The sequence below is a fragment of the Lutjanus erythropterus genome, chromosome 2, assembly GCF_056507025.1.
Source record: "Lutjanus erythropterus isolate fLutEry1 chromosome 2, fLutEry1.hap2, whole genome shotgun sequence".
In the NCBI taxonomy this organism is placed as follows: domain Eukaryota; kingdom Metazoa; phylum Chordata; class Actinopteri; order Lutjaniformes; family Lutjanidae; genus Lutjanus; species Lutjanus erythropterus.
Genome location: NC_139318.1, coordinates 38,195,447 through 38,208,767, shown reverse-complemented (window position 1 = coordinate 38,208,767; position 13,321 = coordinate 38,195,447). Strand labels below are relative to the sequence as shown.

Here is a 13,321-nt window from a genome sequence, read left to right as displayed (position 1 = left end):
TTAAAACAGCGACGTTCTCAGGTTTTGTTGATGTGTAAAACGTCGAGTTGTTTAAAAACAAATGTGGACAGAAAACCTCAGCATCATGTTTGGGTGTTTTAGATAAAAACACTGAAAGAAGGGGGGGAAAAAATCAGTTGTGAATACATTGCTAGCTTGTCTCAAACGGCTAACGCTAACCAGCGGCAGCGAGGACGATACCTGAATCACATGTTAATGTTGGTGCGGTTCTGTTCGATAGTTTGAATGATACAGTGGAAAATAAATAAATAAATAAAAGGGTTTCAACGGTTGGTGTCGACGCCATGACAGTGGGAATCCTTCGACGTGCTGCGTGACGCTGCGACGTGACCAACGGTCCTAATGGGGCGGGGCTCGTAAACAGAGAAATCTAAATAAAGGATCGTGCAGAAATTTACTCCAAAGTAACTCACTTTTTCGGGACGAGTTAAAGGTAAGTTTGATCCGCGTCGCGTGTCGCCATTTGCTAAACATGCAGTTGCATGCGTGCGATGTTGTAAAGAAACGCGGGCCGGCGGCTTTTACTCCATGCAAGTGAAATGAATTTTATCTGCCTTGTGCGACGCCATCACTGTGTGTGTGTAAGCCAACTGACAAAATGGCGAAATTGCCGAAAAATTCTGGCTACTCATCTCGTGGCTTGTATGAAAACAGTCTGAATGTGTTGGCTAATGCAGGCGGATGAGCTGAAGAGCAGTGCGCCGTCTTGAAGGCGGCCTGCTTTTGGCGAAATCTAAGTGCACATCTTCTTGTGTTTGAAGATAATGGGCCTCAATGAATGAAGTGGGTTTGGCAGTCTGGCCATTTCTAACCACGCACGTACGAGACACGGAGCGGAGCCGCTGACCAGCGCTGTGCAGCTAATGATGTGCTCTTGTTGTGTTCACATGCGTGTTTATGTTCTCCATGCAGGTAACGTTTAATCTCGTGTGATGCCGATTCGTCGAGCAGCAGGGACTCCGACCCAGGAGAAAGGCCCCTCCGCCGCAGCAGAGAAAGGTTAGGCCAGGGTTGTCCATCACCTTAAACTACAGACCCGTGAACGCACCATCATCTCTTGACACTGACTCCCCTCTGGGCTGCAGCCATATGGACAGAAAAAAAAAATCAAGTACCAGGATATTTCTGACACCTCAATGTCAATATTGCTGGGATGACTAGTAGTTGCTTTCATAAAATATTAATACATACTTGCCAACCGTGTGACTCAGAAACAGAGAGGCTTGCAAAACCAAAGTAGGGGTTCCCCCTTAGAAAGAATGACTTTCACAGACTTTCCTGCACTCTGGTGACTTAAAATAAACAAATAATATACTTTGAATACTAGTTGCTCTGATACATCAATGTCCCCACCATACTGGACAGGGCAAGACTGGCATGTAAACAAATACAAGAACTGTAGTGTTTGTATTTCTCAGCCAATTTCAATGAGTCATGTTACATTCAAGAGTTCAGGTCTACATAAAGTAGGATTTTTTTTTTTCTTGCAACTTTCTTTGCATAGAATCCTTGAACATAAAAACAACTAATTAAAGTTGGTTTAGAAACGTCAGCGTCATAGTGCTTTTTATCCAGAAAAAAAACGCAGCTTTCACATTTACCTGTATTTGTTAACAGACCAGTCTTGCTGTGTTCACGTTGACGTACAGTCCAGAGGCCAATGTGGCGTCTACGTATGTATATCTGTGGCCCACACAGCTAGTGGAGATGGATATATGGGGTCCAATATATCATCCAGTCATTCAATACTTCCATTAAGTCTGGCAAAAAAGGGTCAGACAGAAATAACTGCATTTTCTTGTTGAAGTGGGTAATTAAATAAAATGGAAAACAAAACAAGTCTAACTTTTGTTTTTGAGATTTTTTCATAAGGTGGGTTTCACACTTTTCATCATAAGTATTAAGTTCACAGTAATATATCAAACCCTGTACACAGTTTGCCCAAAGCTGTATTAAAAATCTCTGCTGTCATCAAAACATTGGTTTTAAATATTTCCACTGAGACACTACAGAGTACAACAGGCTTTACTACAGCAGATATGACCAATCAGCAGCTGCCACAAGCCCAAATAGTGCATCTCTGTATGTAAATCAGATCCAATACAAAGAAAGTCACATGCTGGAAGTATGCAGTAGCCTCAACCTTTAAGCTTTAAGCACGAAGATGAGAAGATCCCATAAATCCCAGTGGTTAAGGTGCTTATCATGTACCCGCAAAATCCCTGGTTTGATTCCAGCTGGAAACAACTTCTTCATTTACCACATGTCGTGTGGAAGAGTCAGTCCATTAATGTTTCCCCCTCAAACACTAGAAAACAGAAGAATATTAAAATGAAGTGTATACGGAGGCCGTGTAAGAAAACGGTGCCTAATAAACTAACAATTAAAAGTAACAAGTAAAAAAGTTAGCTAAAATAGAAAAGTGATATTGGCAGTAGAAAAAGACAAATGACAACAAAGGGAATGCATGTGTTTTGATTTAGAGCTGCAACTAATGATTAGTTTCATTACTGATTAACTGGTCAGTTGTTACCTCAGTTAATTGCATTAAGGGCTGACACCAATGATTATTTTCATAGTCAATCAGTTGGTTGATTATTTTCTTGATAATAGTTGTTTGCCTGTAAAGTGTTGATCAAAGCCCAAGATGACGTCCTCAAACGTCTTGTTTTGCCCACAACCCAGAAATATTTGGCTTACTGTCGGAGAGGAGTAAAGAAACCAGGAAATATTCTTATTTAAGGAGCTTAAATAAGAGAATTGTGACTTTTTTCATTTAAAATTACTCAAACCAATTAATGGATTGTCAGAATAGTTGGCAGTTAAATTATTAATCAGTTAATGGTTGCAGCCCTAATCACATAGTTGTTACAGTTGTGGACAAAACAAGACATTTGAGGATGTCCTCTTCCCTTTGTAAAAAAAAAAAATGCTCAAAATGATTAATCGGTTATTAAAATAGTTGGTAATTAATAATCACTTAAACTTTGCAGCTCTAATTTGATTGAATGTTGTGATATTGCCAGGGTTATCGGACATATGTCTTTACTGATTTCAATGGCTTTCTCCTCTCAGACCCTGAGGCCTCCTCAGAGGAGTCGCCTTCTGCTGACGAGGAGCAGGCCGCATCCTCAGCCCCAGCGGGTGACACGGAGGGAGAGGCCACGGGCGAGACGGAGCCCACAGAGAACGGAGAGAACGCTGAAGGAGCCACGGGGGAGAAGGAAGGAGAAGGAGGAGATAAGAAAGAGTGAGTTTTAACCAGAGAGCGAGCTAGTCTGCAACTCTGAACAGTGCGATATTTCACTTTGATAGCACTTTTATCTGTTTATATGATCCTTACCTCTGCTGGATAACGGCAGGCTGCTCCACTCGTGGCTGCAGTGTTGCATTTCCAAAAGATGTGAGCTGTCACAGCCATATTCATTAGACAGGTATCAGACAGATGTCAAAGTCCCTTTGTCCGCAGTCTTGGAGGAGTCAGGAGGAGAGGACGCTGACGTCATGAAAGTTAACCAGCTCAGGCCATGTCTGAAAACTCAAAAGCAAGAGCATTGTTAGCTAGATGGAGACACATTCAGAATAATGCTGTGAAAATATGTCTTGCCCACTTATTCAAAAATAAAATAACCCAAAATATGTTTGAATTTTAGGAATACGCCATACAATTTAGCTGTAGGTGATCAGATGGTTTGGACGCTCCACAAGCCTCCTGGACACGGAAAAGTAGTTACTTTTGTTTGGACCACTTGTCTTAAATATGTATGGGTACACAGGTATCCTAAGGAAATAAACTGTAGGTGTAAGGAACATTCAATCTGGCTTTCCATGTCAATAAACTCGTAATTTTTGTAATTTCTCCTCCTTTCTTTCTCCCAGACCTTGACAAAGCAAACATTGAACTTTCTGCACATAGTACACCAGCATAGCGAGACAGTCAGGGTCAAATTACCATGGTGATCATTAAGACAGATGTTCTCAAACTTCATTTTGTCTTTCCCGTCGGTGACAAACGGACAAAGTGACAAATGCAAGGACTGCGCGGCTGGACAGTGTGCAACACACTGCTATGTTCTCCTACTAAGGTGAGGATGTGATAAAGATAAGGGTGGTAACAATCACAGTGAAATATCGCTTCTAAAGAAACGAAACACTTCACTGAACTTGTGTCTCGCTCCTTTTCGGTGACAGGTTGAAGGATGGATACAAGTACGAGAAATCCAAAACCAAGAAGGTGAAAAGGACGATTCCTGCGTGGGCTAGTGTCACTGCCAGCAAAAAGCTTCCTGTTACCAACTTTGCAGGCACTCAACACAAAGTGGATAATATTCTCATTGAAGCTATTACGGTGTGTACAAATGCTGTGAATCCAACTGTAAACACAGTCAGTCATGTGTGCTTGTTTTTTTTTCCCTTTATGTTTTAAGAACATCGGAGTGATTTCTTGTCCACTTTCTTTGCAGTCTTCTAATGACAGATTTGGGGTTTCATACCAGTCTGTCATGAAGTATATTGTGAAAAAATATCCAGGGATGGAGCTCGACAAGAAGAAGTTTCTCATCAAGAAAGCAATGAAGAAACATTTGGAGAAGGGCACCATCAAACAGGTAAACAATGTTAACTTCTCTCATGCAAGGACACAAACAAATATGCTCTTCACACAGAGGTGCTCAATTTTTTTCTCAGCCAAGGACCCTTTACGAGATAAAAACATCCCTTGGAAAAAATGAAGTAGCCTATTTTTAACACTTATAATTAGTTATGCAAAAGAACGACACACGAGAAATGTATTAGAAGGATATTAGATATGTATGAAAAATATTGGCGACTTGTCAACACAGAATACCTGTAAAACATGTACGCACACATCAAGAGAGTGTGTTTCATTCTTAGTGCATACATAAAATAAACTGTGGATTTTGATTATTTTAGGTAATGCTCAATGTAAAACAATCTAAATGTATAGGTCTTTAACAGTATGTAATAATATCCATAGTAGAAAATAGGCCTAATACAAAACAGGAAAATCTCAATAAGAGGGCTTGGCTACAATAGGCCTATAAAATAAAAAGTCAGATATGAAATAATTTGGGCTATAATGAAGCTTTTTGAAGGCAAAAAAGTATAAGTATATGAATGAATGAATCTCAAAACTTTTTATGGACCCCTCTGGGTCTCCAGACCCCTGTTTGAGAACCACTGCTCTTAAGATATCAAGATTACAGCACATTACAAGCTGCGCCAGTGATATGAAATGGTATAATACACATCCTGTCTCTGAAGTGGACACAGTCTGAAGTGTTGTGGATGGATGAAAACAGATACAGAACACAAGATGTAGTACAAGTTTAATGTCTGCACCTTATTTTGCTACTCGTTTTGATCTGCTAGCTTAATGTTGCTACGGGGCAAATATGTGTTTCAGTATCTCACAGGTGTGTTGCTGAGACAGGTCTCGAAACAAAGTTAAATACTGCCCCGTCGTCGGTCTGAAAAATGCCATTTTAGTGTCAGAATGTTCATAAGGTGTGTGGCTTGTGAAAAATGGGTCCAGTATTTACTTCAGTTAAATAATCGGTTACAATCTGTGCTCACATTCACTTCACTTATTGGAGTGAACAGACTCAGCACTTGCCACTAGTCAGGTAAAGGGGCGGGGCTGAGGTGGCAGAGAGACAGGAAGTGACTCTAAAGTGCACCACGTCCACTCTGAACCATTTCTTATATAAACATTAAATCTGGGTGAGGACATGTACATTTTTGACACGGACACCAGATCTGCAGGCTTTGTTTCATGGAACCTGAGTTAAACTGAGTACATATAATTTGTGAAATGTCACTCGGCCTCTGAACAACAAAGGGCAGTTTTCTACTGTAGGATGTAAATTGCTCGACTGCACATGCTAACGCTTATGCATGGAGCTTATGTTAGATTAGGTAAGTGCAAAGAAACTTTTTATATGTTGAGTGTCACTCCTACTCCAGTTACCATTGCTAAGCTGTGATTGGACAGTCACTGTTCAGGGGATGTTGTGTAGGGACCCAGAAAATGTGTCAGGTCTTTTAAATCTTACTTTCGCTCTGTTTCTCACACAGTTAAAGGGTAAAGGCCTTTCGGGAACCTTCGCTATTGGGAAGAAGCCGCCTAACTCGTCTAAGGTATGTTCCAGCAGAGGGAGGAGTTGATTTGATGCTACAATAGCTGTTTATTTCTTGGCAGCGTGCAGCAGCTTAATGGAGTCTGAGCAGGTTGCCTGGCAGTAGCGATGTGATTTATGTATGTGTTTTTATATAGAGTAAACAAATGAGATACAGTGCGCTAATTAGTGAGCTTTAGAAGTTCTGGGAACTGTTGTATAGAGCCATACTAAATGTTCTGCACTGTTCTCAATCTCTGTGCTAAGCTAAGTTAGATATCAGAGTGGTATTGATCTTTTTACCATTTAGCTCTTGGCAAGAAAGCACATAAGCGCATTTCCCAAAAAGTGGAACAATTTCTTTAAGTCAGGAGTTAAGTTATAATCCTGTCCATCACAGTTTGGACTGCAGTGTTTCTTCAGTGGTTTCTGACTTGATACTTTGGACAAAGGCTGTAATCAGTAGCAGAATACCTACAGCAGGAGATCACAGTACAATATTTCATAGATCTAATCTTTATGTTAATGATGTTAGTGTCAACAGTTTCCTTCTCCCGTTTTTCCCTATGAGACTGGGACATGTTTGGTTGTAATCGTCATGTCTGTAAATGGATGGTGTTTTAGAAAGCTCCAGAGAAGACAGAGTCTCTGGGAGACGCTCTTCCTCTCATCATCACACGTCTCTGTGAGCCCAAAGAGGCCTCCTACAACCTGATCAAGAAATACCTGGAGCAGCACTTCCCCAACCTCAACATCGAGAACAGGTACAGACCCTTACGTTTACTTCTTTTCTTGGTGATTCATGTACTTTAAATGTTAATAAATTTCATAAGTTTCCAGCAAAAAGTCGATTTAATTGGTCGATTGTTTTCTCAATTAATTGATTAAAAGTTTTCTGCCTATAAAATGTCAGAAAGTAGTAAAAAGTGTTGATCAGTGTTTCCCAAAGTAACATTCTCAAATGTCTTGTTTTACTCACAACCCAAAGATATTCAGTTTACTGTCATAGAGGAGTAAAGAAACCAGAAAATTTTCACGTCAAAGCAGTTGGCTGACTCTGGTTTGTCCTCAGGCCAGATGTCCTGAAGACAGCCCTGGTGAAGGCAGTGGAGAGAGGACAGCTGGAGCAAATCACTGGGAAAGGAGCCAGAGGGACGTTCCAGGTAAATCCCTTCTTAACACTGTTTTCATTCATTTTTGTTCCTAAACGAGTCACATCTGCAATTTAAAATGACGGACTGGCAACATGAAGGCGCCTTTCCTCATCCTCCTCTCACGCTGCATTTTCATCAGGATCTGCTTTGTTCCCACTGTTGTGTTATGATTTCGGTAAACTTAAACATCGCCTGATAATAATATTTCCAAGTAATGTTCCCTATAAAACATTAAATCCAGTGGGAAATAAAATTGTTTGTCAAGTGCAGTAAATAATATGAATGGTCTGCTGTCATATTGTTAGCATTATAAAAAAAACTGACTGCTCAGCTTGAACAGAGTCAGTGAAGTGAGAAGATAATTTAATATCCTTAACATGTTTCTGTCTGTCACAGCTGAAACGAACTGGTAACCAGGTCCTGCTGAAGGGCGGCGCCTTGGAGGACGCCATCACAGCCGCCATCACAGCCATGAATGAACCTAAAACCTGCAGCACCACCACTCTACGCAAATACCTAGTAGATGCCAACAAAGACAGAAAGGAGTACCAGTTAGGTAAGGCTCCTTGTCTCTGTCGTTTACATGCGTGAGCGGGACTGCTGCTGAACACCAACTGCTTCCTGAGGTTATTACTTAATTGGGTTTGATTAAAGAGACAATTCAAGTGTTTTCAAATGATCGGTTTGTTAAATGTACTCAAAATAATCACTCAAAGTTTGCAGTTTGCAGTTTCTGGACATGAAATCCAGCTGATCAAACTTTCTCTGCAGAGATTTACTCAGAATGGATGGCGTGTGCTTTCTTTTCATTTTGTAACGTGAAATCGAAACACACTGCATGATGAGCTTTTAATAACCAGGCTTGTGCATCCAAAAGTGGTGACACTGAACGTGAAATCTTTTTTTCTTCTTCTTCTTTAGTGGCCAGTCTGAGGAGGACCCTCACAAAGTGTAAAGTACTCGGCTGGATGGAGCAGATCACCGGTCACGGCTTCACGGGCACCTACCAGCTCTCGTTCCCTTTCTACCCCAGGTCCATCAACTCATTTGGAAAGGGTTCCATTATTTAACCCTGTAATAGCCTTTAATAGTAGTGTAAATATTTCAGGTTCACAAAAAAATGAACACTGATGGCGAGAGACAGCAGACGGATTATCATAAAGGGTGTCACAGCGGATTTACTTGTCTTTATATGCTTTCTCAGATCTTGGTTTTATTTCTCTCTCTAGTCCTACCATCCTGTACCCAGACAAGTTCAAAAAGCTCGAGAAGAAAGATGCCCCACCTCCCACCAAGCGGAGGCGGACAGTTGACTCCTCTGATGAGGAAGAGGAAGAGTCAGAAGAAGAGGAAGAGTCTGAGGACGAGGCTCCCTCTCGTAAGAGGTGGGTGTACTCAGAATCCTTAACAGAGGATTGAACTTTGCAGTTTCTTAATCATTTATAACATATTTATAACTGCTTAGATGAAAAGACTGTCTCTGGACTATAAATCTGTTTAGACGGACCGCATTTTCATATCTTTCTCAGGTCAAAACTTTTAAAAATGTCTGCAGCTAACAATTAGCGTCATTGTTGATTAATCTGCACATCTGTTTTGCCACAACCCAAAGATATTCTGTTTAGTCTCACAAAGAAGTAAAGAAACCAGTAAATTTAAGAAGCTGGAAAAAAAAATACTCAAGCCAATTAATCATTTATCAAAATAATCGGCGATTCATTCATAATTGATTAATGGTTGCAGCTCTCAAAAATGGCCATGGCACGTACGTATGAATACCAGATGTGGTGAATCATCCAGCCTGCAGAGGATGATTTAACAATTAAAGTAGTATCCCTCACTGAAAAACCAACGTAAAGCACATTAATCCCAAAGAGCAGGAGTAAAGAGACAATAATGTATCAAAAACATTAAAAAGGTTTTAAATTGCATCAAGGAAACCTTAAAGTATTGTACGATTGGAAGCACAAACGTCTAATAAAACCTGAAACTCTCCACACACATTTGTATTTTATGGTTGAGGCTGTGGAAGATGCTCTACCATTAATAAATCAAAATTTACCATGAATATTTTATAGCACCAGACTGTTCACTCTTGGTACAGACATCTTGGTGTCAGAATCTGAGGGCCATGAAAGCCTGAAGCCATGAAAACAATCCCTTTGAGAAGAAGAGTACTAATATCCACAACCAATTTTAAATATTTTGACCTGATGAAGATCCAACTGGAATCAAAGACCCTTTTACACCTGTTATTAAATTGCCATCTGTAATCAGACATGTTATCCAGATGAGGAAAAATGTGTGTGTTTGGATCTTTAGGCAGGTACAAATACACAAAAACACATTGGGACAAACTGACAATAATTGTACAAATAGAAAGGAGTAACTTGATGCATTAAATTTACCAAATTTACAAAAGGGGACAAATAACAGGGTGAAGAAGTTCCTCCACGTCCAGCAGACGACCACAGGACCGTACTGCAGGGAGAAATTATCAAGTGTAGTCAATGGTGAGAGGCAAACACAAATTACACGTTTGTCAATTAAAAAGATGATCTTACAAGTCAAGAAAGTTGCTGTCGGTCATTAAAATTGTTTTAAGTATTGGAGTATAAAGACGTGTAATTAGAAAGACTACACACGCAGAAGTCATGTGAGTGATGTCATGACTTTCTCCCTCCTAAAGCTAACGTTGGCTTCTGAAGCTGCCTGTGTGTTTTCTTAATGGGATGTAGTCACACAAGCAACAGGTCTTGTTCATTCTTTTTCTTCTGGCTGACAAAAGGACCAGGAGTTGCTGATTTAAAAACCATCAGGTAAGATAATGTTACGAGAGAGAGCCATGTTGGCATTGATGACTTATATTCACTGAGTGGTTTCACAGTAAACTACGACAAACTGCGCCTTTTTCAACTTGTGCATTTGTCTTTTAAATTGACAAATTTGTGTAACTGATGGCCAACTTCAAATTGGACCAAAAAATTATTTGTCTCGCTGTTGACTACTGCTCATAGTTTTTCCGAGGTAAGGTCCCATGGGGCAACTCTGCCTCTCTATTAACAAATATGCTCTAGACCGTGTTTCGTAATGTTTCCCCTAACTCACAAAACTCTGATCTTTTATGTGAGTCTGGGGCTGATTTGCCACAACCTCAAATTACTCGCATGCAGGTTTTGTTTTGGAGGACAGAGATCTGATCTCTGCAAGGATAACAAGAACACGTCAAAAATACCAGGTGTAAACGCAACGGCAAGATCAGATCGTTGAGTATCTGGATAACTTGGAAATGTTGTCCGTGTGAAAATATGTGGTTTCAAGACAGTATTTTTTATTGATGCTTTTATCTGATACCCTTGCAACCATATGTGAGTTGTGTATAATGATGCATCTGCTTCAGTAACAGCTGTCTGCTCACTTTATTTTTAGGAAATCTCAAAAGAGGCCTCCACCCAAAGCTCGCCGCCCTCCACCAGCTAAGAAATCCCGGAGCGCTAGTCAGTCAAAAGGCAGGGTGAGGGGGCGCCCCACAAAGAAGTCGCCGGCCAAGAAAGCAGCGTCTTCAGCCATCATAGCCGCAAGGAAACAGGCAGTCTCTAAGAAGTCCACAGCGCCATCTAAAGCCACACCCGTCAAGCGAGGAACTCCCGCAAGAAAGCCCAAAACACCCGCTGTTAAAAAGCTGGCCAAAAGGGGGACCAAGCGACCGGTATACAGAGAGTCATCCCCTGATGAGGAAGAGGAGGAGGAGGTCGCGACAAAGCAGACGTCGAAGTCCAAGAGATCCAAGGCTGAAGACTCGTACGACGACGAGCCTGCAGTCAAAAAGCCGACCAAAGGTGGGTCGAGGCATTCGGAGCCTGAGGAGTCCACTGAAGCGCCAGCGGCCAAAAAGGGGGCGAAGAGCAAGCAGTCTGGTCGAAAGTCCAAGAGAGGAAGAAACTGAGCGCCCTACATGGACTGGGCAGCTCTGAGTACGCAGCAGCCTGCCACTTTGTTTCAGTGCTCTCTATCTCTTTTTATCATTTTCTCCCTTTTTAACAGGGCAGTAGTTTTTTTTTTTTATTTCTATTGTAGAATAAGAACGTTATCCTACCAAGTTAAGTTTACTGTACATTTGAGAGTTTCTGAATCTCCTTTTTAATCACCATGTGTAGAAAAGCTCAGTTAGTGTTGCCGTTAAATCAGATGTGTGACCAGCTGCCAGACTGGGAAGGCATAGCGACATCCGACATACTGTAACTAGAGCCATGTAGTGACTTCCGTTTTTTTTTTTTTATATCTGTTCCCCATTCAGCCTTTAGGTGTTGGAAGCACACGTTCATAATACATACGTTCATAAATGAGATGAAATATCAGTGTTTTGGAGGGTGGAAAATGTCCATTCTAATTTAAAATATGGGTTTAAACAGTTACTATTGCTATTCATGTTTTATAAAACAGATTTTAAGATTGTTTTGGACATGCAGTAGTGCATCAGAATCAGAATTTCTATCCATATGTGTCCTCATAAAATTAATATTATTAACAATGATTGATATTTGCTCATTTAAAACATAAAATTGCCCCTACAAAAGATTAGGCCTGCAGGTGAGGATAAAACACCATGTTAGTATTCATTTCAAAACAAGTCACAGGGGTCAAAAAAGTGTCTTTTTGATATGTGTGTGTAATAAAAGCATATACATACATTGATTTTATCGCTTCACAGCTGTAATTCAGTACCAAACTGTAAGAAATGTGTGTTGTGAATAAGAAAAAGGAGGATACTAGCTCATACATACCCTGCATGCATGTATTCCTTGTGTTGTTAAGCTTTTTTTTTTCCAAGTCATTAATAAAATGGCTATATTTGTACATTCTTGCTGATTCTTTAATTATTTAATTTAGTGTGCAGGGAGAAAATTAAAATATATACAGCACAGCACGTTTTTTTCCTAAATCTCATAAAGGAGCATCATAGATATTTATTGGTCAATTTTAATGAGTCACCTGATTGAACTCCTTGAAGGTTGAATGTCTCATTTCTTTAGCAAGTTTAACATTTTGAATACCATTTTTTTTTAACCCTGAAGGAGAAATTTCCCACAAATTAAATTAATTGATTGCACGTCTTTTTGCATGTTTGTAGCAAAATTGTTGAAACTAAACAGTATGTTGTCAGGGTGTTGGCGAGAGGTAGTGGTGGAAAGAGAAAATGTACTCAAGTACTGTACTTGTTGTAGAGTAGTATAAGTAAAAAGTAACAATATATATACGTGTGCATACTGTATGGGAATTAAGATTACAGTAACAGATTAAACCAGTGGTTTCTAACTGCTGTGGCTTTTGGTACCTCACAAAAAGCTGTCTGGCTGGGGAAAAAACAGCAAAGAAGATTTTAAAAAAAGTCCAAAAAGTAAATTAAGTTTTGTATGCAACTTAACCCTTTGGAGGGTACCTCAAAAAAAACAAACAAACAAAAAAACATTCCACTCTTGTCACACTACATACCCTTAGTCATGGGCTAAGAGTTAACCCTAGTACATCTTTATCTCTTTTCATACACATCTTGTTAACCCAGGGCTAACCTAAACCCAGGGTGATGACCTGTGTCGAAAGGGTTCTGCCCGCTGGACTTAGCCCAAGGCTTTTCACACTACATATCTTTAGCCCTGGGCTAAGAGTTAGCCCTGGGATAATTTAGCGTCTTTTCACACACGTTGTTAACCCAGGGCTAAGCCCTAAGCCCAGGATTATACAATTCACACTGCACTTCTTCTAGCCCTGGGTTACATTTACGTTGCAACAGCGATTCTAGATTGTTTCCTGAGTACTCTGTATCAGCCTGTCGCCCCGGTTCACACTGGCAACTTTTAGCCCCCATGCTTAGTCGACTTTCACAATATAACCCCACAAACACAGAGCCACCGTTTTCTATAGCAGGGCCAACAAGCTTGAAGCTAAAGTTCGTGTTTGCCCACCTTGGAGTGTGCTGGGGTTGGGCCTAATTACTTTTAATTGCTGTTA

At 40.4% G+C, this 13,321-nt stretch overlaps 1 protein-coding gene across 2 annotated transcripts; it reads left to right on the top strand.

Annotated features, from left to right (window-relative positions):
- The first annotated feature begins 225 nt into the window (after window positions 1-225).
- hp1bp3 (heterochromatin protein 1, binding protein 3) lies at window positions 226-12,169 on the top strand. Of its 2 annotated transcripts, XM_084739113.1 has the most exons (13): window positions 226-454; window positions 934-1,020; window positions 3,097-3,271; window positions 4,044-4,106; window positions 4,213-4,369; window positions 4,485-4,628; window positions 6,118-6,180; window positions 6,783-6,922; window positions 7,231-7,321; window positions 7,709-7,868; window positions 8,234-8,345; window positions 8,542-8,697; window positions 10,742-12,169. In XM_084739113.1, the coding sequence occupies exons 2-13, from the start codon at window positions 954-956 to the stop codon at window positions 11,256-11,258; spliced, it is 1,845 nt and encodes a 614-aa protein (XP_084595239.1). In that variant the 5' UTR covers window positions 226-454; window positions 934-953; the 3' UTR covers window positions 11,259-12,169. The 2 variants fall into 2 exon arrangements, with proteins under 2 accessions (XP_084595239.1, XP_084595248.1); XM_084739122.1 differs by lacking the exon at window positions 4,044-4,106 and having other exon boundaries at window positions 227-454.
- Window positions 12,170-13,321: the final 1,152 nt, after the last annotated feature.

Coding starts and splice junctions, on each gene's coding strand:
- hp1bp3 (XM_084739113.1), top strand. CDS start 954: ATGCCGATTCGTCGAGCAGCAGGGACTCCGACCCAGGAGAAAGGCCCC. Junction 4,629..6,117: donor AGAAGGGCACCATCAAACAG/GTAAACAATGTT, acceptor TTTCTCACACAG/TTAAAGGGTAAAGGCCTTTC. Junction 8,346..8,541: donor TCGTTCCCTTTCTACCCCAG/GTCCATCAACTC, acceptor TTCTCTCTCTAG/TCCTACCATCCTGTACCCAG.